This window comes from Microtus ochrogaster, unplaced genomic scaffold (assembly GCF_000317375.1).
Source record: "Microtus ochrogaster isolate Prairie Vole_2 unplaced genomic scaffold, MicOch1.0 UNK24, whole genome shotgun sequence".
NCBI classification, from domain to species: domain Eukaryota; kingdom Metazoa; phylum Chordata; class Mammalia; order Rodentia; family Cricetidae; genus Microtus; species Microtus ochrogaster.
Window position 1 is genome coordinate 4,956,582 of NW_004949122.1, and position 26,431 is coordinate 4,983,012.

The 26,431-nt window shown below is 48.8% G+C and overlaps 1 protein-coding gene and 1 pseudogene across 1 annotated transcript in view; both read left to right on the forward strand.

The window, feature by feature from the left end:
* Positions 1 to 5,893: 5,893 nt before the first annotated feature.
* Positions 5,894 to 26,431, forward strand: part of Esyt3 (extended synaptotagmin 3) — a 46,995-nt gene continuing 26,457 nt past the window's right edge. The window contains exons 1-2 of the mRNA XM_005367819.3: positions 5,894 to 6,424; positions 25,165 to 25,206. Coding sequence (XP_005367876.1) covers positions 6,086 to 6,424; positions 25,165 to 25,206 — 381 coding nt within the window. The 5' untranslated portion in view covers positions 5,894 to 6,085. The remainder of the gene's footprint in view (positions 6,425 to 25,164; positions 25,207 to 26,431) is intronic.
* Positions 19,673 to 19,787, forward strand: LOC113458428 (annotated as a pseudogene).

Sequence of the window (26,431 nt, forward strand, 5' to 3'; positions counted from 1 at the left end):
AAAAAATAAAAAAAAGAACAAGACCTTCAAATTTAAAAAAAAACAAAACAGGAAGTTTAGTTGAGTGTAGTTGGGCATGCTGGAGTCCTAGCTACTCAGGAAAAGGTGTCTCAAATCCAGGAGTTTGAGGCCAGCCTGGACTATATTGGTCAAACTGCATCACACAACACAAAACACGGTATCAAGGAATTCTTGACACACAGTACTGTAACGAATGAACTCTAAGCAAAACGAGCCGGTCACAGAGAGAGAAAGCATCCAGTAGCTCCTCTTAGCACACGGCACCTAGCCCAGTGAGAGTCCCAAACACAGAAAGCTGTTGACACCAGGATCTGGGCAATGAGGTGGATGAGGTTTATTTCTGTAATGGGTATAATTTTTTTATATTTATTTTTATGGATACAATCTTTTAGGCTTAGAAGATGATAAGCATTGTGGAGATTGGGTGTACTGATTCCTATACCCCAGCACGAGTGCGCCGTACACCAGGTAAAGTCGTAAAGACTGAGGATCACACGCGGACCTATGTTTGATCTCACTGTCCCCCTCTCCTCTACCACCCCCACAGCCCACCCGGAAGCACAGCATAAGCTAATTGTGGTGGTGCACTCCTGTGATCCAGCGGTAGAAGGTAGCTGTCCTGTGATCCAGCGGCAGAAGGTAGCTGTCCTGTGATCCAGCGGTAGAAGGTAGCCTTCAGAGGTAGAAGCTGAGGTCAGGAACTCAAGGTCATCTTCAGCTACGAGGAGAGTTCAAGGCCAGACGGAGCTGCAGGAGGCTACCCCAAAGAGAACGTGTGAAAATGACTGAATGAGTAAAGATTGCACTTTATGCATTTCAACCCAATTTAAAAATTGTAAAAAAAAATTGTACACAAATGCAGCTCTATTTTAAAAATCAAACAATTTAGACAAAAGTAAGTTTCCGCTGCCAACTTCCTCAGCTGTGCCGTGTGCCCAGCGTGCCCAGCGTGCCCAGCGTGCCCAGCGTGCTTTACGTACGGCAGGGCTTACTCGGCAGCACAGCCATCTAGTGACTCAAGCTTTAGAATCATCCCCATGTAACCACTAGGAAGTGGAACAGCCAAGAATCATGGATCTTTTCCATAGGCCCAGAGTCCGGAACTGCCTGAGTTTTGATTTAACCCTCCAAGTACAGAGACTCTTCGTCTCCAGCCGGCTCCAGAGCCAAGCTGACACCCTGGCACTGAGACACGAAAATGTGTCACTAGCCGATGTTGTCCTTGAGGAAGCCTGGTTGGTGTGCCTCTTAGGACGCCACAAAGGAATAGAGCCATGTGGGACTCATGATGACACACACACGACAGGGGATTGTCATCTTCGTGTTCCAGAGGAGAGACTATTTGACAGGGTACTGAGGGTTTTCAAAGGATGGAATTGTATGATGTAGGTGTTTACTTGTTTTTGGTATTTAGTTCTCGACTCAAATGCCGGCTCTGAGTGGAGCCATTTCCAAGTCTCTGTGGCCTAAGCAGACCTCTCCCCTCTTCTTCTCTGCCTCACACTGCAGGCTTCACCGTCCTTTTCCTTAGCCACATTTACCACGTGTCATTTATCAGAGACGGCCTCCTCTCTATCCTGCTCATCCGTAATCTCCCATGCCTGGACCAGTCCCTGGCAGCTGGTAAGTGACTGTGCCCCTTTCAGAGGACCAAAGCCACACAATTTAAGACCCTGGTAGCCTGAAACTGGGGTCTCCTCCTTTACTTTTATGCTGCCAGCATCCATTCCTTGGCTTGCAGTGGCACCTCAGTCCCAACTTTAGTCTTCATGTGCCTTCCCTTTCCTTATTTCCTCTGTGTCTCTGTGCACAAAGTTCCCTCATGCGTGTGCATGTGTGTGTGTGTTTAGTGTGTGGTGTGTAATTATTTGTGTGTGTGTGTGTGCCTGTGAAGAGGTCAAATTCAGTTGCTTTCCTTGACCACTTCCCACCTTATTTATTTTGAGACAGGGTCTCTCTCTATAACCCTGTTGGTCTGGAACTCACTATATAAACCAGGCTGGCGCTGAACTCACAGACATTGGCCTGATTCTGTCTCTGGAGTGCCGGGATTACAGGCCTGTGCTGCCATTCCTTGCCCTTTTTCCCCCTTTAAAGACAGGTTCTCTCAATGAACCAGAAACTATTGATTTTTGCTAGGCTATCTGTGCTTCTGGGACCTACTTGACTCTGCTTACCCCAACAGTGGGGCTGTAGACAGTGGGGCTGCTTGTGCCCAGTTATTTACTTAAATGCTGAGAATCTGAACTCATGTCTACAGAGTAGGCACTTTATTGACTGAGTCTTGTTCCCATTCCCAAATCTCCCCTCTTTTAAAAGAGCACTGGTCATTGGATTTAGAGTTTATTGTATTCTGGCCTGATTCTGACTTGATTTCACGTGTAACGGGTATTTCCACGTAGCAGCAATTCTCCCTAACAAGGGTTAGGACCTTTAGCTTTTAGGAGGCTACATCTCAACTCTAACAGTTGCCAATTACCATTTAAGCTGCTGTTCTCTAAGAGCTGGTGTACAGCGTGATACTCTCTCAAATGAGTGCAGGCACAAGCTCTGGAGGGCATGGTTCTCCCTGGAGCGAGCTGTGATCAATCCCAGAGTCCTTCGTGGGAGCCTGGAACCGTGGGAGCCTGGAACTGTGGGACATTGTAACTGCATCCAGGAAGGAATGGCAGCCATGATCTCAGCACAAACTTGATCTCGGGGGAGGGGAGATAAGATTTTAGATGCAGTATTCTCAATAGTCTCCTACAGTTAACTTATGAAAGCCATTTATTATAAACAGGGTTTAGTAGAAAAAAAATCCACTAACATTCTCACCGCTCTAATGTATGTATGGAAGACTCAGGAGACGGCCATTCTGGGGAGATGAACTGTGTCCAGGAACTGTGTCCAGGAACGGAAAGGACAATGTAGCTGGGGCAGTGCATCCCCAAGGATGTCCACAGGTCTCATGTTGGACGTCTGTCTTGGTGAGTGCCCATTCCACACACAACCAACTGCTACTTCCCAGCAGCAGCAACCCCCCCCCCCCCGTGTGCCACCTTCCACATTCTCTGTAAACACACTAAGCCAGGTGGAACAGGGGGCTGGGCCTGGTGAATGGGAAAAATGAAGGCAATGATGAACGGCAGGGCATCCTTTCCCCAAGGAGTTTGGCAGTCTACCCAGGGCTGGGCTCTGACTCTGGACCTGTGCCCGCAGTGTTCCACAAGGTGAGGAGCTGGACGCTGGGGGAAGGCGCAGTGGTCTCCAAGGATGAGAAGCCAAGTGCCAGCAGGTAATTTCCTGACCTAGGGATCCTGTGCGCTCCTTCTGCCTCGTATTCTTGGAGACAGCTCTGTATCCTTAATACATATCCTCATGTCTTCAGCTTCTGTTGACCTGGGCCAAACAAAAGAGAAATGCCGTGAGGGATGGGTTCTGCAGTAAATAGTTGGGGAAACATTGGGTTAAACTGTGTCTAACAGCCTTCATCTGTAAGACTTTTGGAAACTTTAGTAAGCTTTGAATGCAGTTGGAGCTTCAAAGGCACTAGGAGTAAAAGCATTTTTGTTGATTTCCAGGGTAGCCTGAGGCCAAGAAGGCCAAGAAGGGGAGAGGAGGATCCAGGTATTCTGACCTCCAGGGACATACCCATTGTTGTAAAGCATTATTGCAACAAATACCTTTATGAGGTTTATTTATAATTTTAAATTTTATGTATGTGTGTGTGTCTGTGTGTGGGGGTGTGCACGTGAACGCAGGTGCCTATGAGGTCATCCCTTGGAGCTGGAGTCACTTGAACTTGGTAAGCCTGTTGTGGGCGCTGAGAACTCAACTAGGGTCTTCAGCATGAGCTGTAAGTGCTCTTAAGCAAGGAGTCATCTCTCCGACCCCCTGCAGCAAGTACTTTTATCAGATGGAGGAGGAAGAGAAGAGAGGTGGGGAGAGTCAAGAAAGAGAATGCAGGCATCTTTTGATTGTTCAAAAGGGACTGAGCCTTTCACCAGCTGTGGAAAGAGAATGAAATTACTCAAATCAAGTCTGTACTGGTGTCAGCTCTGGTTGGCCATCTGGTCACTGCCGTGATCTCTTGAATGGGCACCTATGATAGGTGCCATCCACGAGGTGAGTCACTGTCTGCACTTAGGGATCCTGCTCCTCTTGGTCTGATAGTTCAGACATGCTATGTGCAAGCTGTGGGCAGCACTGATTCCCAAGCAGCTCAGGGCTTGTTTTTCTTTCTTTCTCCATTCCCAGGTCACCTGCCTTCTTTGGGCGCACCACGGGAGACAGCAAATGACTTGTAAGTGAAGATGGCCGGGCTCCTGGAAGCTCTGATCCAGACTGAGTGTCTCCCTTTGAGAGAGGGTTCTGAAAGTGGTGTGGAGGATGGGTACAGAAGGGTTCCTAAATTCAGCTTGGCTGAGCTGGAGGCTGAGTACAGGTTTCACCAACAGCTTAAGAGAGAGAGAGAGAGCAGCCGGTCAACAAGACAAAACAACAGCCTACAGAATGGGAAAAGATCTTCACAGAGGTCTGATCTCCAAAATATACAAAGAACTCAAGAAATTGGACACCAAAAGATCACATAATCCAATAAAAAAAAATGGAGTACAGACCTAAACAGAGAACTCTCAACAGAGGAATCTAAAATGGCTGAAAGACACTCAAGGAAATGTTCAACATCCTTAGTCATCAGAGAAATGCAAATCAAAATAACTCTGAGATTCTATCTTACACCTGTAAGCATGGCCAAGATCAAAATCACTGATGACAACTTATTCTGAAGAGGTTGTGGAGTAAAGAGAACACTTCTGCATTGCTGGTGGGAATGCAAGCTGGTACAAACCCTTTGGATGTCAGTGTGGCATTTTCTCAGAAAATTAGGAAACAACCTCCCTCAAGACCTAGCAATACCACTTTTGGGTATACATCCAAAAGATGCTCAGGCTTGCCACAAGGACATGTGCTCAACCATGTCCATAGCAGCTTTGTTTGTCATAGCCAGAACCTGGAAACAACCTAAATGCCCCTCGACCAAAGAATGGATAAGGAAAATGTGGCGCATTTACACAATGAAGTACTACACAGCAGAAAAAAATAATGACAGCTTGAATTTTGCAGGAAAATGGATGGAGCTAGAAAACATTATTTTGAGTGAGGTAACCCAGACACAGAAAGACAATTATCACGTGTACTCACTCATAGGTGGTTTTTAAACATAAAGCAAAGAAAGCCAGCCTACAAACCACAATTCCAGAGAACTTAGACAACAATGAGGACCCTAAGAGAGACTTACATAGATCTAATCTACATGGGAAGTAGAAAGTATAAAAAGACAAGATCTCCTGAGTAAATTGGGAGCATGGGGACCTTGGGGGAGGACGGAAGGTGGGGGAGAGGCAGGGAGGGGAGCAGAGAAAAATGTAGCATTCAATAAATATCAATAAAAAATTTATATATAAAAAGCAAGTACATATAGAAACCTAAAAAGAGACGGGGGGGGGGGGGGGGAGAGAGAGAGACCGAGAGAGTGCAGCATAGCAGACTCTAAAGACCAGCTGGAGATCCCAAATTCTGAGTTAGGTCCACCCTGGTGATGACCTGGTTTGTGAAGAGCCTGGAATACTCAGCCAAAAGTCCAGGTAATACTGTGTTTAAGGAACAGGTTTTAGGTGATGTTTATCCATGGGGAGCCAGTGAGGCCCATTCGTAAGGCAGCGCTTGGCCCATCCCAAATGGCAGCTGCACCCCTACTGATAACATCTGTGGCAAACTTTGAGATCCCAGGGTGCCCTTTAGGCCATATCAGACTGACCACGCCCCCTTTCACCTGGGCCCGCCCCTGGTGGCGGAGACTTCCGGATTTCCCTGGTTGCCACAGCTCCACCCAATTGGCCTTAATCCCAGACTCCCGCAGTCCAGGGGTGGGGAGAACCTGAGCTCCGGGCGCGGAGAGGCTGGTAGAGCAGGAGCGGAGCGCAGCGGAGACCTGCTTTGAGGACAGATGTGCCCAAGCATAGGGGTGCTCCAACCTGAGCTGGGGTGAAGCTTCAAGAGAAGGCAAGAGGGCGACAGAGAGATGCAGGCGGAGGAGCCGTGCGCCCCGAGCGCACCCCGCAGTCACGACGACCCTCAGAGAAGTCAGCGAGCACGGAACACGGAGCTGCGCCTGTCGGGTCAGCTGCTTCCGGAGCTTTACGGCTTCGTGGCACGCGTGCTCTTCTACCTGGCACCCGTCTACCTGGCAGGCTACCTGGGGCTCAGCGTCACCTGGCTGCTGCTTGGCGCCTTCCTCTGGATGTGGTGGCGCCGGAACCGCCGCGGGAAGCTGGGGCGCCTGGAGGCCGCCTTCGAATTCCTAGAGCACGAGCGCGAGTTCATCAGCCGCGAGCTGCGGGGCCAGCACCTGCCGGCCTGGGTGAGCCGGGTTGGGTGGAGGGTTGTGGGCTTCGGAGGGGGAGATAGGGCGCACAGCCGGGGCTTCATGTGAGGACTTGGTGGTCTCAGAGAAGAGTCGGGGGCGGGTGAGTCGGGGGCCCACCCAGGAGTGAAAACCAGGGCATCCAGGACTCCGCAAAGTTACTGGGAAACAGAAGGCGCTTCTTCCACTCGCTTGTTGATTTAACGATCTCGCGCAGGGCGTGGCACATAGATGGACGCACACAGCAGCGATAGGAGCAGCAGGTTCTGGTTGCCTTCAGCCCAGGACTGGCAGGAGTGCCCGGCCGGGCTAGAGGTGTTTGGCCCCGACGCTGCTCTGGACCACTGGCCTCTTCCTCCCTATGTCCTGGGGATGCAGAGGCCTGATGCACACTCGCAGTCCAGGGATAAACCCGCCTCCTGGTGGCGGCCGGCCTGGCTGTGGTTTCACAGATGCATCTAGTCCTGAGAACCACCTGGCTCACTTAAAAACAAGTTCCGTGCCTGCAGCTTCACTCCTCGGGTGGGGCCCGTGGATCCTTAGGATTGGAAGCCCAAAGGAGTCCATTTCCAAGGGTTGTTACATGACAGATCTGCCCCTTTTAGTGCTAAATCTAAGCGCCTCCACCTGCCTGGGATGGTAGTAACCTCTACAGCGGGGTTTGAGAAGAATGGCCTGCTGCCACTCGTTTGGAAATTAAGTCTTGCTGTATGTAGTTTGTTAAAGTCAGCGAGGCAAAGTACCACAGATGTGGTGGCTTAAACAACAGCAATTTAGGGTCTCATAGTCTGTAGGTGACAAGTTCAAGATGAAGCCATATCTGCAGGGTCCATTTCTTCTGTGGCCACTCTCCTCTGCCTATGGGTGGCTTCTGCCTTCACTTGCTCCTCCCTCCAAGTACCTGTGTCCAAGTGTTTTTTTTTCATACAAGGACAACAATCATGGCATTCAGATACATTCTTAATGACCTTATTTTAATTTAATTAGATCTGTCAAGACTTTCTCTAAATGCAGTCGCATTCTGAGGTCCTGGGGGATAGAACATGCGAGTTTTGGGAGATGAGGTTTAGTTTATCCCCCAGCCCTAATATGTGGCTTAGCACCAAAGCTTTGTACAGATGAGTAAGTGTCTTTGGGGTGAGGGGCCCAAATGCTTACTGATAAGGGTACACACAGAAACTTCAGTGAGTATGTTCCTAGAGTAGAAGCCACGGGAACAGGTCTGATCCAGTTGGCCATGTGGAACATACAGAGGAAGATGAGGGTGTCTTATAGATGCCCATCTCAGGTAGGAGATTGGGACATGATAGAAAACTGTCATGGAGGTCCTGGGCATGTCAAAAATAGGAGCCTGCATAGAGTCCAGTGAGGGGATCAGAGGCCTCACATCGTATTGCCCCCAGACCACAGCCTCCTGCCTTCTAGATGGTCTTAGGAAAGGTTCCACCTCAGCCTGGGTTCTCCAGACTCATAGCTGGTGTGACTGGCTGACTTTGGGTGCCAGATTCTAGGTAAGCTTCAGGATTAAGGCGGTGATGTTAGGCTGGGCTCTGCAGGCCTAGAGAGGCTTGCGAACACAGCCCAGAGGAATAGACCGGGTGCTCTGAGGGGGGTGTGTGTGTGCTTGGCTTGTCTAACATGTGTGGTCGTGAGGCATGAGGGAGACAGGGTCAGCTTCTGAAGGCTGTAGGCCTGGAAGGAGCGAGACTTTGAGAGACACTGCAGCAGGAAGGAGGGAATAGGTAGGGGTAGAGAACCCACCTGGGAAAATTATTTGAACCTGGCCGCAGTGAGCACAGCAGGGGGAGGGAGATAAACATGCTGGAGAGGGTTGATTGCTGCACGTGGCCTCTAGAGTGAGGGAGGAGCCTAGGGGTCCTGGAGTTTTCTGACTTAGCTGGGCGATCACCACCATGCCTGGGGGTCCTGGAAACAAGTCTAGAGAGCGTTCTTTCCCATGAACACCTGGGAAGGGTGCACAGCTTGATACAAATCCGCCCTTTGACCAGCCTCATGGAGGACGAGGTGGGAAAACTGGGGCTCGTGTGGTTGACTGTTCTGCTCACTTCCTCTTTTTCGGCCTCAGAATAGGAACATGTACTACTCACAAACCCAAAGAGTGAGGGAGCCCTGTCTGCAGTGAGGAGGGTGACATGCAAACCAGCAGAAGGCCCATCACATGGTTGACTTAGCCCCCAAAGCGCTGTCTCCATGTGTTGGTTGTAATGAGTTAAATATTTGAAAACCCCACGTTTAGAGCCAGGCACACGTGTAGGAGTCTGAGTACTCCAGAAATAGGGACGAGAGGATCAGGACTTTAAGGCGAACTTTAATTACACAGCAAGTTCGAGGCCAGCCTAGGAGACATGAGGCCCTGTCTCAACAAAACTACCCAAATAGAGTACTTGTTCAGAGCCAATCACGATTGGCTTTATGACCATCAGTTTTCTGAGCCTCTGAGGACCTTTGCCCAACGTTAAACTAATGAACACGTGTCCCAGGAGAAAATGTGTCTTTTGGGAACTGATTGACTGCAGAGAGTAGAGCAAGGGGGGAGGGGGGCACAGAGAACCTCAGGGAAACCTCATTCTGCCAGGCTGGGCCTGCTCTGTGGTTCTGGGGCTCCCAGCTTCAGCGCCATAGTGAGTATTGGCCCCTGGCCTCCAGACCTGGGCCTTCTCGCTCCGTCCTCAAGACTCTCCATGGGGTCAGCATCCAGTCACCACAGCATAGGAGTGAGCCTTCCCCAGTCTCACCATTTCCAGGGCATTCACCGAGCCATTCATGGGCCTTATTTATCAGGTATTTATTTTGGCTCTGCTTTGGTAGAGAGTGAAGTCTGGTGAACGCCTCCCCTGGCTCCTGGTCTGCTGGGGTGTGTGAGGGATGAGAGCTGGTTGCTAGGCAAATAGCCTGAGGCGGGGTAGAGAGCGGAAAGAACTGTGGGAAACATTGGCAGTTTGTCTGTCTGTGGCTCTGGGTCTGGCCCAGCTTGTTACTGCCAGCTGATAGCAATTGACTGGCAGTCTTGCTGGGGACAGTTAACCCTTGGGGAACTGCTGGCAAGTTGGTGCTGAAGAGAGAGAGGGTGGAGACTGGGAGGTCTCCAAGCATTCAGCAGGGTATACCTGTCTCAGGGCTTCTGAGAATTATGAACCTGTGGGAGATGCTCATTTGGAGATGCCTTTTAGCCATGAACCAGTTCCACGTCGGCTTGTCTCTGCCTTCACACCCCCCCACTAGGACCAACTCCCTAATCTTTCTCCCTTACCCTCTATGTGGCAGGGGATGCCAGGGTGAGAGCCAGGGAAGATGACCCTCCCATTCAAAGTGATGGATGTGTGGAGGCACCAGCAGAATCCCTGGATTGTCCCTCATCAGCATCCCTGCTGGGCATCCAGACAGACAACTAGGGCCAGAATGCTGCCTTATTTGGGGCTGACCATTCTTACTGTGGGTGGAGTAGCTCCCTCCCCCCTATGCCCTCCCTCCCCCCAGGACCCACCTCTCCTTGTCTGTCCTCACTGATAGTTCTGTTAAGGAGAGGAGGTCAATGCAGTGAGTCTGGGCTTCAATGAGCCCACCAAGCTTGATGCTGCAGCCAGTGCCACAGAAGCAGTCGAGGGCCATGTGAAACCGGCAGCGCGGAGGGGTTGCCCACAGCCCTAAGAAATCATACAAGTCATTTGAAGTTGAACCTGTCTTCAGGAAAGAAGAGGAAGTAGGGCTAAGTCATGTCTTTCTGTGTCTGTTCCATGGATTGGTGATGCTTCATGGACTTAGCATGTCCTCGGCCAGGATTGGGCAATAAGCGGGACAGAGTGTGGGCGTCCTTTTCCTCCCAGCCCAGCACAGGGATTTTAGGCATCCGTGTGTTCATCCCCTACTCAGTGAGCAGGCATTCACAGAGGGCTCGCAATGTGTGAGCCACAGATGTAGGTGTCGCACGGTCTCTGCCCTCGAGGAACCAGGGAGCAGAGCGGGGACATAGGCCCATGGGAGCAATCTATTCTGAGACATATCAGAAGTCCAAGGTGCTGAGGAATTTCGGGGAGGGTTCTAGAGCAGGTGGGGAATGGCCCAGGAAACCTGCCTGGAAGATGCACTATGGAGTAGAGTTGAGGCCTGTGGTAAGGGTGGGAGACTCTGGGCCCAAAGCATCCCACAGGTTTGGTCACTTAAGATGCAGATTCTAAGACAATAGTCAACAAATTCAAATTCACCTGAGATTGCCCGGGGCTTCATTTAGAAGTCCTGATTCATGGTTGAACAGGAGTGTCTGGGATAACCTCTCCTGCACGCAGGTGCCCAAAGACCTAAGTGACCAGAGGAGGCCACGTGGTAGATGCAGCTTCGTGCCGTGGGTGGGAACAGTGCCTGCCCTCCTGTGTTGCAGGCCCCTCCTCATTGGACAAGGAATGGAAGCTGATTGCTGGCTTCCTTCGGCTCCCCTAGAAGCATCTCAGAAGCAAGCAGAGGTGGCATTTCTGTGGGGATGTCCCTGGGGACTTAGGGAAGAATGAGCTTCCGCATGAATAATTGTGAGAGTCACAACTTGAGGACGGCAATTCAGTTGTATTGGTGAACAGGGTTTGGGGGACCCTCGCCTGCCTTCCTGTGATAGTTTTTATCACTGTGACAAACAGCGTAGAGAAACAACCTTTGGAGGAAGGTTTTATTTTGGCTTGTTAACTCAATGGTTTCTGGCCAAAGTTGGCCGAGTCCATGAAATTCAGGCTAAAGGTTAGGCAGTGTGTCTCAGCATGGGGAGCATGTGGCAGAGGCTACTCACACTGGGAGGAAGGGGTGGGGCAATACACACAACCTCCAGAGCATGCCTCCAGTGATCTGCTTCCTCCATCCAGGCCCCGCCTCCTAAGCTTCCATCATCTCCCTGCAATGCCATCGAGCTATGAATCTACCAGGGATTAATCCATCCGTGAAGTCAGAGCCCTTATGATCCAGTCCCTTCCTCCAAGCCCCGCCCCTGAACACTGCTATACTGAGACTAAAGCCTGAATTCAGCACATGGGCCTAGTCAGGGACCCTCTATATCCAAACCACAGTGTTTCCGCCTCCCAGCTGAGCCCAGGGATTTCTAATCACTGGGGATCTAGAACTTCAGTACAGGCTGCCCACAGATACCAGAAGCAGAAGACTTCCTTTCTCCTCCTTCTCCCGTCCTTGGTAAATACTGAGGCAGGATTAAAGACGTGCCACTTGTTATCAGGACAAAGCACCATTTTTGACACACCCTGTACTCCAACTGAGAATATGAGATTTGGTCTTTTAGTCTCGCAGGGACCCAGGGTCCAGGTCTCACGCACTCTGTCTCTGTACTGAGACAGGCCCACTCCTGCCCCAAGAAGCCTATGTGTCATGTGTCCTTGAAACCATGAACTTCTCTGGACCACCTCAGAATCCCATAATCCCCCACCCGTCCCTTTGCACAAGTTTATTTTTAATTAAAAAAATTCCCCTCTTTTTTCAAAATTTTAATTTTCAGATTTTGAGGTTAGAACACATTTAGAATACAGTGTGGCATCTTCGTTATGTATGTCGTTATGCTGTGTTCTCTTCATTGCCCTCCCCTCTGCCCTCCTTGCTGTCCTTGCTCCCTCTCACTGGTCCCTTCCTTCCCCTGCCCCCCCCCCGCTCCCATGTCATGTTTGTCACCCCCTCTTTCCTCCCCTCTCATAATCCTCTTTCTGGTTTTATGACTCCATATGCCAATACATGTACACACACCCCATGTGTAATCTTCAACCTGAATTACACATGTGAAAGAAACTGTGGTATTTGTCCGAACCTGGCTTATTTCACTTAACGTAATGATTCCCATATTTTCCTGTAAATGTCTTGATTTTTATCTTTCTTTATGGCTGCGTATGTACCACACTTTCTTTATCCCTTCTTCTGGCTAATTCCATTTCCCGGCTATTGTAAACACTGCAGCAGTAAACAGAGATGTGTAAGCGTTCCTGTGATCTGCCAGCTTTAGACCCGAGAGAGGGGGGACACGTGATAGTTTTATTTTTATTTTTTCTTTAGAAACCTCCCCACTGATTCACATAGTAGCCACGCGAGTTGACCCTCCCACAGGCAGTTCCTCTTTCCCCACACCCTCACGCGCCAGCGTTTGTCACTTGTCTCCTGTCAGTCACTCTGAGTAACGTCAAGTGGAATCTAGAAGTAGTTTTAATTTGTCTTTCCCAGTGGCTGAGGACGTTGAACACTTTGTCAAGTTTTCACTCACTATCTGTGTTTCTTTTGTGTTTGCTTTTTAATACTTTAACACTGGCTTTAAACTACTTCAAGATCTGGCTTTCTTAGCTATGAAAGCTAATGTATGTGGAAGGCACAAAAGACAGACTTAGAAAACACCCAGGTCCTCCACCCAGAGATTCATAGTTCTACTCAAGCACACTAACATGCGTGGATGGTATGTGGAAGTTAAGCAAAACAAACTTGTACTTTTCCTTACTTTGATATATTCTTTTAAAATATTTACTTTTATTTGTTGTGCAGGAGTGTTTGCTCGCGTGCATGTATGGGCATCGTGTATAGACTCAGCAAAACTTATGAACATTTTAAATATATATTTTATCTGTTATTTTGAGAATTTTATACATATGTATGATATATTTTTATCGTATCTAATGCTCACTTTATCTTAACTCCTCCAAGACCAGATCCACCAACATGTACCCTCCCAATTTGATGTTTCTTTCTTTTTTTTTTTTTTTTTTTTTTTTTTTGTTTGGGTTTCTCTGTGGCTTTGGAGCCTGTCCTGGAACTAGCTCTTGTAGACCAGGCTGGTCTTGAACTCACAGAGATCCGCCTGCTTCTGCCTCCCGAGTGCTGGGATTAAAGGCGTGCACCACCACCGCCCGGCTTGATGTTTCTTTTTAATTTGAGGATTTTATATATCAGCATATTGTATTTGCATCTTTGCCACACCCTTCTCTTCCCCCTCCATTTCCTCCCATGACTTTCCCCAAACCACACCTCCTTTGAATTCATATCCTTTTTGCCTATTTGCATTTTTGTTACACACACACATGTACACACCCTACTGAGTCCAATTAGTGTTGCTCTAATTTGCGTGTATTTAAGGCTGACCCCTTAGGATCGGGGCTTCATTCTTGAGGGAGAAAAAAAAAAGAAGAAAGAAAAGAAAAAAAGAGAAAAGAAAAGGAAAAGCAAAAACTGGTTCTCTGTCCCTTTGCAGCCATGACTACCTCTAGCTCTCTCCTAGGGCTGGGGCCTTTTCTTGTATCCATGTTGGGTCTTTGCAGGTCTTGTACAGGCAGCCATATTGCTAACAGGCATGGGAACAACATCCCTGTCCTGTTCAGAAGCAACTGTCATGAACAGTCCTTGTCCTTTGGCCCTTATCGTCCTTGTGCTCCTCTTACAATGTTCCCCGAGCCTTAGCTGTGGAGCTGTGTTACAGACGCGCCGTTTGGGACTCGGTATCCCATGGTCACTTATTCTCTCCATTTTGACTGGCTATGGAGTGCTCTTGTCTCTGCCTGCTGCACAGAGAAGGGGCTGTATGAGGTGAGAGCCATGAAGTTCAGATGGTGCTGCATGTTTGTGCATGGTTGTCAGTCTGTCCGCTAGAGCGCTGGTTCTCAACCCTCCTAAAGCTGAGACCCTTAGAACAGTTCCTTATGGCATGCTTGCCCCATCGTAAAAAAGTTTCCTCACTACTTCATAACTGTATTTTTGTTACTGTTATGAATCCTAATGTAAAATATCTGTGTTTTCTGATGGTCTTAAGTGACCCCTGTGAAAGGGTCTTCAACGCCTCCCAAAGGGATCACTGCTCACAGGTTGAGAACTACTGCACCAGTGCATGCTTCTGAAGACCCTTCTGCCTACTCCGTCAGCTTTCAGCTACCACTAGCTCCTCAGCTAGGGGTGGGATTTGTGACCCCTTCCCCATCCATGCCGGAGCCGTGGCCAGCTTGATCTTGTGCTTATCAAGGCCACCATAGGTGGTATGTGTTCATAAGTTCCGGAGTCCTGTCACATCCAAAGACACTTGTTTATGCAGCAGCCCTCCCCAGTTGCTGACTTTTGCCCTTCTCCTGTGATGTCCCTGAGCTCTGGGAATAAGAGGGTGTGATGTGGTTGTCCCACCCAAGGTGAGCGCACCACCAACACTTACTCCCCGTACTTAGCCCAGTTGTGGGTCTAACTCCTCTCCACTTCAGGAAGTTTCCATGCCGAGGGTTGAGAATTTTCTAACCTACGGTGTTAAGATAAATACGTAGAAGGCAGTTTGTCCATTTAAAGCTTACGTACATTTTAAAGAAACTTGTCCACTTCATTGTTGCCTCATCAGCCTCAATGACTATTATTTTGGGACCTTTATTAGTCTAATGAGCAAGAAGATAGTATTTTTTAACCTGTATCAGACCGGTCTAGATTATTGATGTTTCTAGCCTGTCACTGAGGTCTCCTTGGAAACCTGCTCTGGGGCTGGGCAGATGACTCAATGGTGAAATGCTTGCATTGCAAGCATGAGAGCCTGAATTCAGGGCTTCAGCACCCACATAAAAACCGAGTGTGGCAGCATACATGTCTGTCATCCCGGAGCTGGGGTTGGAGCAGGTAGACCCCTGGCGCTTACTGGGTTGTCAAATGGTGAACCCCAGATTGAGTGAGAGGCCTTATCTCAAAAAGTAAAGTGGGGGCTGGAGAGATGGCTCAGTGGTTAAGAGTGCTTACGGCTCTTGCAGAGGACCCCGGTTTGATGCCCAGCACCCACTTGGCAGCTCACAACCATCTGCAACTCTAGTTCCAGGGGATTCAATGCCTCCTCTGACCTTCACGGGTGCCTGCACGCACACTATGTACATATATGCATTCAGGCCCATACATGTGCACATATACTAAATAAATACTAAAAAATGGTTTTAAAAGGTGAGGAAGACATACAAGGTTAATGTCTGGTCCCCATACACCTGCACACGCCTGTATCCACACCTGCTCATACAACATGTTCACATCACATATGAGACAACCTACTCTGTGGACAGCTCTGAGCCCTTATCCGTAGCAGGCTGCAGCTGGTCATTGTTGGCCACTATGGGAATTCCAGCTGATCAATCTCTCTGTTGTTGGGCCCAGCTGGTTTAGACCAGTTTGCTAGCTGGGTATGTTATTAAGAGCCTGCGGATTACAGGATAGCACTAGACGGGTTGGCAGAGCAATTATTTCTCTGAAAGCATGTTTAGCAGGGTAATTTAAAGCAGAAAGGGGCAATTTAAAAGTAGCTGTCAGCCAGGTGTGTCGCACACCTGGAATCTCAGGACTCGAAAGGGTGAGGCAGGACAGCCTGGACTACTTAGTGAAATTCGTCTCAAAACAGAAAGTAAACATGGGAGTTTCCATGGCTGAATATTTGCCTCCTGGCAAAAAGGGGGAGAGGGTACTGTGTGTCCTCATGACAAAAATTAGTGAAATAGAAGATGGTATTCCTAGGAAGGCCACTGGGTCAGCCCCTGTGCTGTGATCTCCAGGCCCAGCAGGGGCAGCAGCCAGCAGCCAGCCTTCGCGGGACATGTCTGTACAGTACCCAAAATGTGTGGGTCTCACCTGGGGGATTAGTTTGAGTCTGCGTTTGTATGTGTGTATGTGTGTGCATTTTAGAGCAAGGAAGACCCATGAGGCTTTTTTTTAAGTAAGGGTATGCATTTTTGTATATATGAGTCTGGATGTGTCTGTGGGTCTTTCTCTCCCACCATTGTGTGTGTGTGTGTGTGTGTGTGTGTGTGTAGACAGGAAAACCCTTTAAGTGATGCCTCCTCCGGCATCCTGTCTCCTTTGGAGAGGGTGCAATGGCCCAAAGCCCCATAACAACACACTTCAAACCTAGACTCTTTGGTGTGTCTGGTAGGATTTAACTGTACAGCCCTCTGGGCTGTTTTCCTCACTGCTTTGGAACCATTATTCCTAAAGGTTTTAGTAGGTAGATTTCAGACATCTCCACCTAAAGATGGACAACAGTGTCTTAGGTGGACTCGATCTGCTTGGGAATTTGACTTGAGCCTCTGCTTGCTTTAGTTTCTCTTCTTAAGCTTCTTAAGCTACTTCTATTCCCTGATTATTTATTGGTTAAAATAGCAGCCTATGATCAGGCGTGTGCTGCCAAGCTTAACAATATGAACCTAATTCCTAGAACCCATAAGGTAGAAGGAGAGAGCTGACTCCCTCCGTTATCCTCTGACCTCTGCATGCATCCCAGGAATGGCCATGGTGGTTGGACCATGTGACAGGCCTGTTTTTAGGGACACATTCTTGCCTGTGGTGCATCACCTGGGATAGTACCCGTTTCTCCGGAAATGAAGCAGGATAGCGACCTGGCCCGCTTAGAAGTAGGCTCACTTCCGTATCCCAGGATTGTGTATGAGTGGAGCCTCAGCCCTGTGAGAAACCTATGGCTGAAGATCACGGTCGGAACCTGCCCCTCTGAGCTCCTGGCCACACCGTCCGCTGCAGAGGCAGTTCTTTCTGGTGGGATATCCCACCTTTCATGTGGAGGAGCAGTCCCAGAGCCAAGCAGAATCACAGCATTAATATCCCATGGTTTACCTTGCAGCTCTTCCTGGAAGAGCCCTTGTAAATTAACTAAGGCCCAGAGGACGCATACTTGGTGACAGCAGTGTCACCAGCAGAGCTGAGATCCAGGCAGTGACTATAGCGCCATGGCCAGAGGCAGCGGAGGAGCTACTCCTCCTCCTGGGGTCTGAGTAGACTCTCCCTCAACCCCGATCAGGAGAGCCCACCCTCTCTTTCTTTCCCACCTTCCCGTGGGCGGGGGACCCTTGGTAGCTCAAGTGCTGCGGTGGTCTATCTTCTGGATTCAGAGAGCCCTCAGCTTAAGGAGCTGCCCAGGAAATTTCCTGTTTCGATTTTATAGAAATGTCTGACTATACTTCCAGAATGATCCAAGAGAATCAGGGAGCATTGGAACAGAAGCTTGGTGGCTTTAAGACTCTGTCTCATGTTGAGCAAGCATCTTCCTTTGCTGCTCCCTTTCTTCCTTGGTAAGGAAAGACAAAATGGAGGCTCTAATTGGTTCCCTTTACCAGGCCTCCTCTGTGGCACTTCCATTGGGCAGGGTTTTCTATGGCCCTTGGAGGCTCTGGGCCGGCCTAGTGGTGACTGTGTGTGTCTGCGACACAGATCTCTCAGCCAACTGGCAAAGCCAGGCAAGCACCCACCAGCTGTATCTCCTCTGACAGAGCCGTGTGCTATGGCCTCTCTCCAACCTCTAGGCCCTTGTCAGTGAGTACTGTTGTTTAAAGTGGAGGCACCAGGAAATTCAGTTGGATAGATGGGGACACACAGTTCAGGAACCTTGTATGGACCTGAGATCCAGAGGTTCAGGGGGCTTTCATAACTTCTGGTAGCAGTTGCCACTTCTGAGGTTCTTCTGGGTCATAAAGGGGCCTGAGCACCTTGTATGCATTGTCCTGTTTCATCTACCTAGGAATTCTGAAAAAGGGCAGCATTGAGCCCATTCTGCAGATGAGAAAATAGGGGCATAGTGAAGAAGAATTTTAGTTTTTATTGTTATGAATGTTACATGTATAAAAGAAAGACGATGCTTATTATCATTTCTCTACGGTTTTAGGACTCTGTCCCATGGTGAGCTCTCTTCCTTTGCTGCTCTCTCTGTTCCTCAGTAAGAAAAGAGGCTTTGATTGTGGCCTTTGCCAGGCCTCTCTGTGTGATTTTTCCATTGGGAAAAGATCTATGTGCACACGCATGCACGCGCACACACGCATGCACACGCATGCTCAGAGTCAGGTAAGAATGAAAACTAAAGTACCAAGAGACCTTCTCTTCAAACCATATCCTGGTGCTTCAGCAAGCTCAGAGGAGGTGGAAACGAAACCCTTGCTGTGCAAAGGCCCTGGGGTGAGGGACGTTTTCCTGTCGGTTCTGCCGCCCCAAACCACGTCAAGAGAGCACTCAAAGGCTCTTGAGCTTCCACTGTGGCGCCCTGCTCTCTGTTTCCATGGCGACCTAAGCACTTGGGCTGCTAGTGCTCCACTTCCTGGCTAGCCTGCCTCAATCAGCTCAGCAGGCGCTGCCATGGCATCAGCTGCCCAAGAAAGTCAGCTTTCCAATGACTGGTTCCAAAGCTCGTCCCTCTCAGCAACCCAGACCTCCTGCACATTCTGGGTTAGAGCTAGGTCCCGTCTTTAGTCTGAGGGCTTCCTGGTAGGGAAGAGCAGTAGCAAAGAAATGGAGCCCATCTAGACATCTGGCCTATCGACAGATGGGTAAGGAAAAGTGGCATTCACGCACAAGGAATGGGATTTTACTCAGGTCTTGGGGAAAATGGAATTATTAGAATTTCAGGAAAATGGATAGGACTGGAAGGTATTAAATGAAGTGGTCTAATCTCAGGAAGACAAAAATCACATGCTGTCTCATGAGTGGATCCTGACGATCAATGTTTGTGTTCTAATGTTTGTGGTCTAATCTCAGGAAGACAAAAATCACATGCTGTCTCATGAGTGGATCCTGACGATCAATGTTTGTGTTCATGCAAATGAAGGTTTGTGGAGGGGGCGTAGACTGTGGGGCCATGAGTGACCATGAGTGGGGAGCAAGGGGACACGGAAGGCACATGTGACGTGAAAGCGAGAAGGCGGCTGCCAGGGGTGAGAGCGCCCGAGGGAAGGTAGGACGTGGAAGAGGCGGAGAGAAGCAACAAAGACAATTTAAAAAATGCCACCGGAAACCTGATCTTAAAGACTTTTTAAAGTTACATTTCTGCTTTATTTACTTATTTTTGCACTCCCCCCTCCCCCGGGTGAATGTGTGTGGCGGTCAGAAGATAGCTTGGGGGAGTTGGTTCTCAACTTCTGCCGTGAGTTTCAGGGTTTGAATTCAGATCATCAGGCTTAGTGGCAGGCGTCTTTACCCACTGAGCCATCCTGCCAGCCCCAAGCTTAATTTTTCATAAGCTAATATAAGAAAAACTTAACGAATGGAAGGTTGAGGGCTGGAGAGAGAGTTCCACGATCACGAGACGTTACTGTTTACGCAGAAGCCCTGCATCCATGTTGGGTGGCCCACGACTGCCTCTAACCCAACTCTGCTGGCCTCCTTAGACACTGCATTCGGGTATACATGTTCTGCATGCAGACATGCATGCACACAATTCAAAAGCTTTTTAAAAAATGTCAAAAATCGTGTATAAAAAAACATACAACTGTCTACGGCCATACCACCCTGAACGCGCCCGATCTCGTCTGATCTCGGAAGCTAAGCAGGGTCGGGGTTAGTACTTGGATGGGAGACCGTCTGGGAATACCAGGTACTGTAGGCTTTAAAAAACAAAACAAAAAAAAAACAAAACAAAAAAAACATACAACTGAGCAACTTGGCAACAAAAGCAGACTGGAGTAGCAATTGTCATATTAGACACAGAGGAGTTTGATGCAAGTCTGACGGCGAGGAACGATGACGCATGCTCGTAAAGGGTGATAATTAGCTATCGTCATGCCCACATTGATTTCACAATACGAAGCTGAAATCGAAGTTGGCAGCTGACATGAGGAAGGAGATGGGCCAGCAGTGGAACCTGGAAATTCTGGTCTACTCCTCTGTGACAGCAGCCAATCAAACAAAAAGTAAACACAAGCAAAAATATATTAGCAAGACATCATTCATTGGAGTCACCCATGAAACGGTCACAGAAATTAATCATGTTCCAGCTCAAAGAGCAATTACCAAAAGGTTCCATCTTGGTTCATACAAAGAAATAATAGAAAACAGTAATAGGAAGCTATAGAGATCCCAAATCTATATATTTATTTTTCATTAGCTTTTTTTATATTACATGTGATGTGTGTGTGTGTACGTGTGTGTGTACAGAGAAGTCAAAACGAGCGCATTAGATCCCCTGGAACTAGAAGGTGGAGAGAGATTGAGGAAGACACCAGATCACCAGATGTTAACCTCTGGCCTCTGCATGCATATGCACACATATGCCTTTTTTCTCTCTCTTGTTCCCTTCCTCTCTCTTACACACACACACACACACACACACACACACACACACACACACACACACAGAGAGAGAGAGAGAGAGAGAGAGAGAGAAAGGCCCAAGTAAAACATAGTATCAAGTAAAGTTTATCCCAAGAATTAGATAGCTTTTTTCTTTAAAATTTTAAAAACTTAATTATTTCTCCTTAATAATTATAATTTTTGAGATTATAATATAATTACATCATCTTTTCTGTTTCTTTCATCCTCCCGCTCGAAACCTTCCCATGCACCTCTCCTGTCTTGCTTTCTTTCTAATTCATAGCTTCTTTTTCTTTAATTGTTGTTGATGATGTTGTTGTTGTTGTGTGTATGTGCACATAGACACACATGTATATATTCATAAACACATAAATACAACCTGTATAATGTTCCTTGTATGTGTATGTTTTCAGGGATGATCAGTTGATTGGATAACCAATGGGTGTGCTCTTCGCTAGGGAAGACTGTTTCCTCAGCTCCCAGCATTCCTTAGTTGCTGTAGTTCTTTGTATAAGGTTGAGACATCATGGGCTTTGTCTAGTTTAGCATGTCTGAGTTGTCTTTGTTCAGCTTGTGTTTAGGTAGTCACGTTGGTAAGACCGTATGGGTGTATCTTTTGACATTCCTAGGAGAGACAATCCCATAGCAAACTCCCTGGTCCTCTGGGTCCTAGAGTCTCTCCCCGTCCCTCTTCTGCAGTGACCCCGAGCTTAGGTGGAGGAGTTGTTTTACAGATAGATGTATCTATTGGCATGGGCTCCATAACTCCACATTTTTATTTTATGTTTTGGTTTTTCGAGACAGGGTTTCCCTGTGTAGTCCTGGTTGTCCTGGAACTTGCTCCTAGACCATACTGACCTCGAACTCACAGAGATCCTTTGCCTTTGCCTCCCAAGTGCAGGAATTAAAGGCGTGCACCACCACTGCCCGGCCTCATAACTCTGCATTTTGACTACTGGCGGTTTCCTGTAATCGTCTCCATCTGTTGTTGCAAAGAGAAGTTTCCTTGATGAAGGATGGGCTGCATGTATCTGTGGGTCTAAGGACAGATATTTAGAATGTATTTAGGGATTATAGTGGTTAAGTCGCCGTTGCAGGGTTTTCTCTAAGATCGTGGCTTCACAGCTCCAGTAGTTGGCTAGATTTCTGGCATCAGGCATGGTTTCCTACTTGTTGGGTGAGAGCTGGCTCTGTTCTAAAAGCACTGTCACTTAGGCTGACTCCATTCACGGAATAGACTGGAAGGCCATGATTATCTCAGTGGACTTAAGAAGGTGTTGGATACCCTAAATGCCCTTGTGGAACGAAAGCCCATAGATTAGAGAGCTTCCTCCACCCTGACAGGTGCTGACCACAGTAAAATGTGTTTTACAGGAAAGTCCCCAGAAGCTTCCCCTGAAGGCCAAAGCCCAAGCAGAGACCTCCATTTCTCCACTGCTGCTTATCAATCACATGCCCTGGCTGATTAGAGAAAGCACAGGAAATATGCAAAGACAAGGACAGCAAGCAAGAGAGATAAAGAATGTTACTGGAGCCGATAATATATGTATATAACCTAGGAGAAAGCCCGATGGGATGTGTGTGTGGTGTGTGTCTGTATGCTGGGTGGGGACTGGAGGGTCAGCAATTAAAAGCCAGCCTTAGTCATGTAGAAAGTTTGGGGCTTCATGAGGCCCTGTAAAGAAAGAGAGGGAGCAGGGGAGAGAGGGAGGAGGGTCAGAAGGAAGGAGAGAAGGAAGGAGGGAAGAAAGGAAGACAGACCAACAGATAACCTAGGAATATCAAGGAACAATTAGAGCAATCTGAAATTCTCAGCAGAGTTTTGTGCCAAACCCACAAAGTTCTCTGACAAAAGTGTATAGAATTCTTATAGAACAAGTTTTATGATCCTAAATAGAACATGATGAACAGTGGCGTAAACTCTAGTGGCACACTGTCAGGGTCCCTATGGGCTGTCTCCTGCAGTGGTTTGATCCGGAACACCCCAGAGCCCCGAATATATCCCAGAGCCATGTGCATCCATGGGGATGCAGTTGGAAGGTGGTGAAGCTGTAAGGGGTGGAGTTTAGTGGAAGGAAGTTGGGACATTCCTGGTGTCCTCAGATGGGATACTGGGACTCCGAGAGCTGAACATCTCGTGTGAACATCACAGTGATCAGAGCCGGCTAACACACATCACCATTATCTACAGAAGTTTGGAAAGGAAAAGCAAAAAGGGACAATCACTGGGAAAATCACCCAGGTCATTTTGAAAAGACATCGTAACTGAAAGTGTGAACAGGAAAACAGACTAATGGGCTTGAAGCTTGACTAGGAACACACTCTATGCACAGTCCAGAGTGCATAGAAAGGGTGTGTGTGTGTGTGTGTGTGTGTGTGTGTGTGTGTGTGTGTGTGTGTGTGTGTGTGTGTGGTGTGTTAGGGGTTTTGCTGTATGGTCGTGGAAGATTGCCTTAGGGGAAGTAGGACGAAGAAGCATAAAATGATATCCTTATCCTATTAAAAAAAATTCCAGGGAGAGTATAGATCTAAATCTGTAAGTCACAGATAAAAACTTAGGATAGTTTTGGGAGTTTGGCATGGGTAGAGATTTCTCCAGAAATAGGATAAAGCAGGTATGATGGGGAAATAGATCGACTGGCTTTTCTACATCAGAGCTTGCTAGTGTCAGGCTTCTGTCTGTGCTCACTGGGCAAAGAGTATTGGCTCCTGTGCACCAGCTCTCCAGGGTAAAGACAGATGCCGAGATTAAGACTGAGGGGCGCCCCTGGGAGCATGCGCCACACTGGATGCCCTGGTGGTCTTGTTCTCTTAGACTGAATTGCTGTCCTGGGCAGGAGTTCAACTGTCTGTGGAGAGCCTCTTGGTGAAGAGCCTCAGAGGCAGGTTTGGTGAACCAAGAGAGACCATGGCGACTTCAGAAACATGGGCCTGATCTCTGTGTCGCTCCCATCCTTTCAGGGCGGGTGTGGGTTACCTTGACACAAGCGTGGGCTGTCCATTGATAACTCACAGCCCTGACTGTGCTCTGGAATCACCTCAGGAGCTTGTTAAAAATAAGTCAAAGCACCCCACCCCAGCACACTCTGATTCAGGAGGTGCCAGGCTTAGGAACTGACATCTGACCGGCTCCCATGGGTGGCCAGTGTTGGACCTGCCGAACTGGATTGGCCTCCAGGGTCCAGAGGCAGAACAGCTCAGCTGCCAAGGATGGAGACCCACCTGGGCTGGAATGTGGCAGGCTCCACACCCAGAGTGTGCCGGAGCAGGATGTACGGTAGCTTGGGATGGCGAGGGAATGTTCCAGCAAAGAGGCAGTGCCGGTGAGGGACTGACTGAGGCTTACCTTCCTCCTGTCTCAGTCCTGCCCCTGTGCCCAGGTGGTCTGTTCTCTACCATCTCCTTTATCAGCCTGAGCCTTGGGGGCAAGAAGCTGACCTTCATGCCTGCGTGCATTTATTCAGTGTTCTTCCGTGCCATTTCATTATGGGTGTTTACTAGGACATTCCTGTGCCAGGGCCAGGCTGCAGCAGGGAGCCATACATTTCCAGCTGGTTAGGGAGAAAGGAGAGACCAACAGGCTGTCATAAAGTGTATGGAGTTCTACCATGGAGAACCGTCAGACACCCAAGAGGGACATCTGTCCTCTGCTTTGGAAACCTAGAATTGACAGGAGCAGTGGAAGAGACCAGGGGTGGGTGCGGGGGACTGTGTGACACGCTGGGAACCTGCAGGGACCTTGGTGGGAAGGTGAGGGGTTGGACTAAGAGGTCCAGGGGAGATCATGAGGGTGGAGGAAAGTCACGTGAGGTTAGCCTGCAACCTGGGACCCACTAGCTCCGCTGGCCCCTTTGACTCACCAGGAGCAAGAAGAATGGCTGGGACTTATGGGAATTTAAGTCGCTTTGTAACAAGGCCTGAGGGTTCTCTTTGCTAGAGAGAGGGAGGCTTGCGAAAGGGGAGAGGGCAGGTGCTTCTGCACAGCCACTCCCCCATTGGCCATTGAAGATGCCACTCTGTTAGCTGGGCAGTGGTGGCGCACGCCTTTAATCCCAGCACTTGGGAGGCAGAGGCAGGTGGATCTTTGTGAGTTCGAGGCTAGCCTGGTCTACAAGAGCTAGTTCTAGGACAGACTCCAAAAGCTACAGAGAAACCCTGTCTCAAAAAACCAAAAGAAAAAGGCACCCTGTTAAAGATGGCTATCACTGAGTGGTGACATTTTCTGATAAAATTCTGAATTTCTCTTTGCTTAGCTGAGTTTTACCCTTGTTGGGTTTTGTTGTTGTTGTTGTTTTAACATAGAGTGCATCACTTGTGTCCTTAAAATGAATAAATGAATTTTTTAAGGTGCAAGCTTGCTTGTTAACGCAGGGGATCTGGGGATGTCCAGTACATGCAAAGGTGCAGCCTCCAGGCTTTTCCCTCCACAGCTCAACACAGCTGCACTGGTGGCTGAGGGAAGAGAGCAACTGTGGGCGGTTTTCCTCTGGCCACCACAGGCCTAGAAGGCACTAGGCAGGGCCCAGTGTGCTGTGGATGCTGAGGGCACCCTTGCGGCCTGCACAGAAGACTCACTGAGCCACTATTCCGGGCAGCAGGACCAGGCTTGCCAAGCCTCTTGCTGGGGGCATGTGACGCAGGCCTAAATTCCCTTTGGGGTTTCTCTTTTCTAGATACACTTCCCAGACGTGGAGCGCGTGGAGTGGGCCAATAAGGTAAGGCCATTGGTGGGCAGAAAGGGCAGGGTTCACTGCAGGCCTGGCGTCCTCACATGCAGCCCTTTGCGACTCAACATCGAGTCCCTGAGCAACCTGACGGGAGTGCTGTGCAAACCCAAGCCTCGGATTGTACTTGCCTTGCTAGGGGCCAGAGAGCCCCTCCACTGATTCATTCACAGCGACGTTTTCTTCTCTTAGAGGTTTTTTTTCCTTTAAATAAGTTTTAAATTAGTATCTGGACTGAGGAGAAAAGTTTGTTGTTTTTGAAAGAACAGAGAAAATTTATAGAGGAAAGAACAACCCTAATCTTCCTCCTCTCGAGATGATTGTATAAGGAAAGGAAGATACCAATTAGACACAGCGTCCGGGCTCCATGCAGCTCCCAGCCCAGCTACAAAACCACTGCTGTGTAACCTTGGGCAATATGCCCAGCATCTCTGAGCCAGTCTTCTTATCTGCAAAATGGGAGTGATTGTGACTTCTGTCCAAGCCCACGGGTTCACTGATATCTCTGTCATGACTGATGGAAGGCCATCTAAGGGAATATTCCCCTGGTGCCAGCTAGCTGCTCCATGTCCTGTCTGTCCATCTGCATCAGGAACCCTGACTCTTTAGATGGTCCCCACCCCACAGCCTGATCTGTGAGGGGTCCCCTGCAGCCCGCACCTCTAGGCTCCTGCCTCTCCTACTTAACCCTGGAAGGAGATTTGATCACTAAGGTCAGGGGTTAGCACTCATGACCGTTGTTAATCTAAGGCTGATATTTTCACATTCCTGGACATGTCATTGCCAAGCATATCAAAAACTGCCCCAGCCTCCAGGTGGAATATAGAGGAAATAGCTCACTACTTTAGGAATGACCAGGGTTCTGGGATAAAGAGCTGGGTATTAGGTCTTGGGGACACACTCTGCAGAGCCCTTCCTGTCTGTGCCAGCCAGGCCCTGATCTTTGTCAAGCTTGAATCTTGACTGAAGGCCACGTGACTTTGGAGGCAGCTGTTAGGATGGAGTGCCATGTGACTGTGGAGGCAGCCACTGGGATGGAGGGAGTGCCATGTGGCCATGGAGGCAGCTGTTAGGATGGAGTATCACACGTGGCCATGGAGGCAGTTGTTAGGATCAAGTGCCACGTGGCCATGGAGGCAGTCGTTAGGATGGAGTGTCACGTGGCCATGGAGGCAGTCGTTAGGATGGAGTGTCACGTGGCCATGGAGGCAGTCGT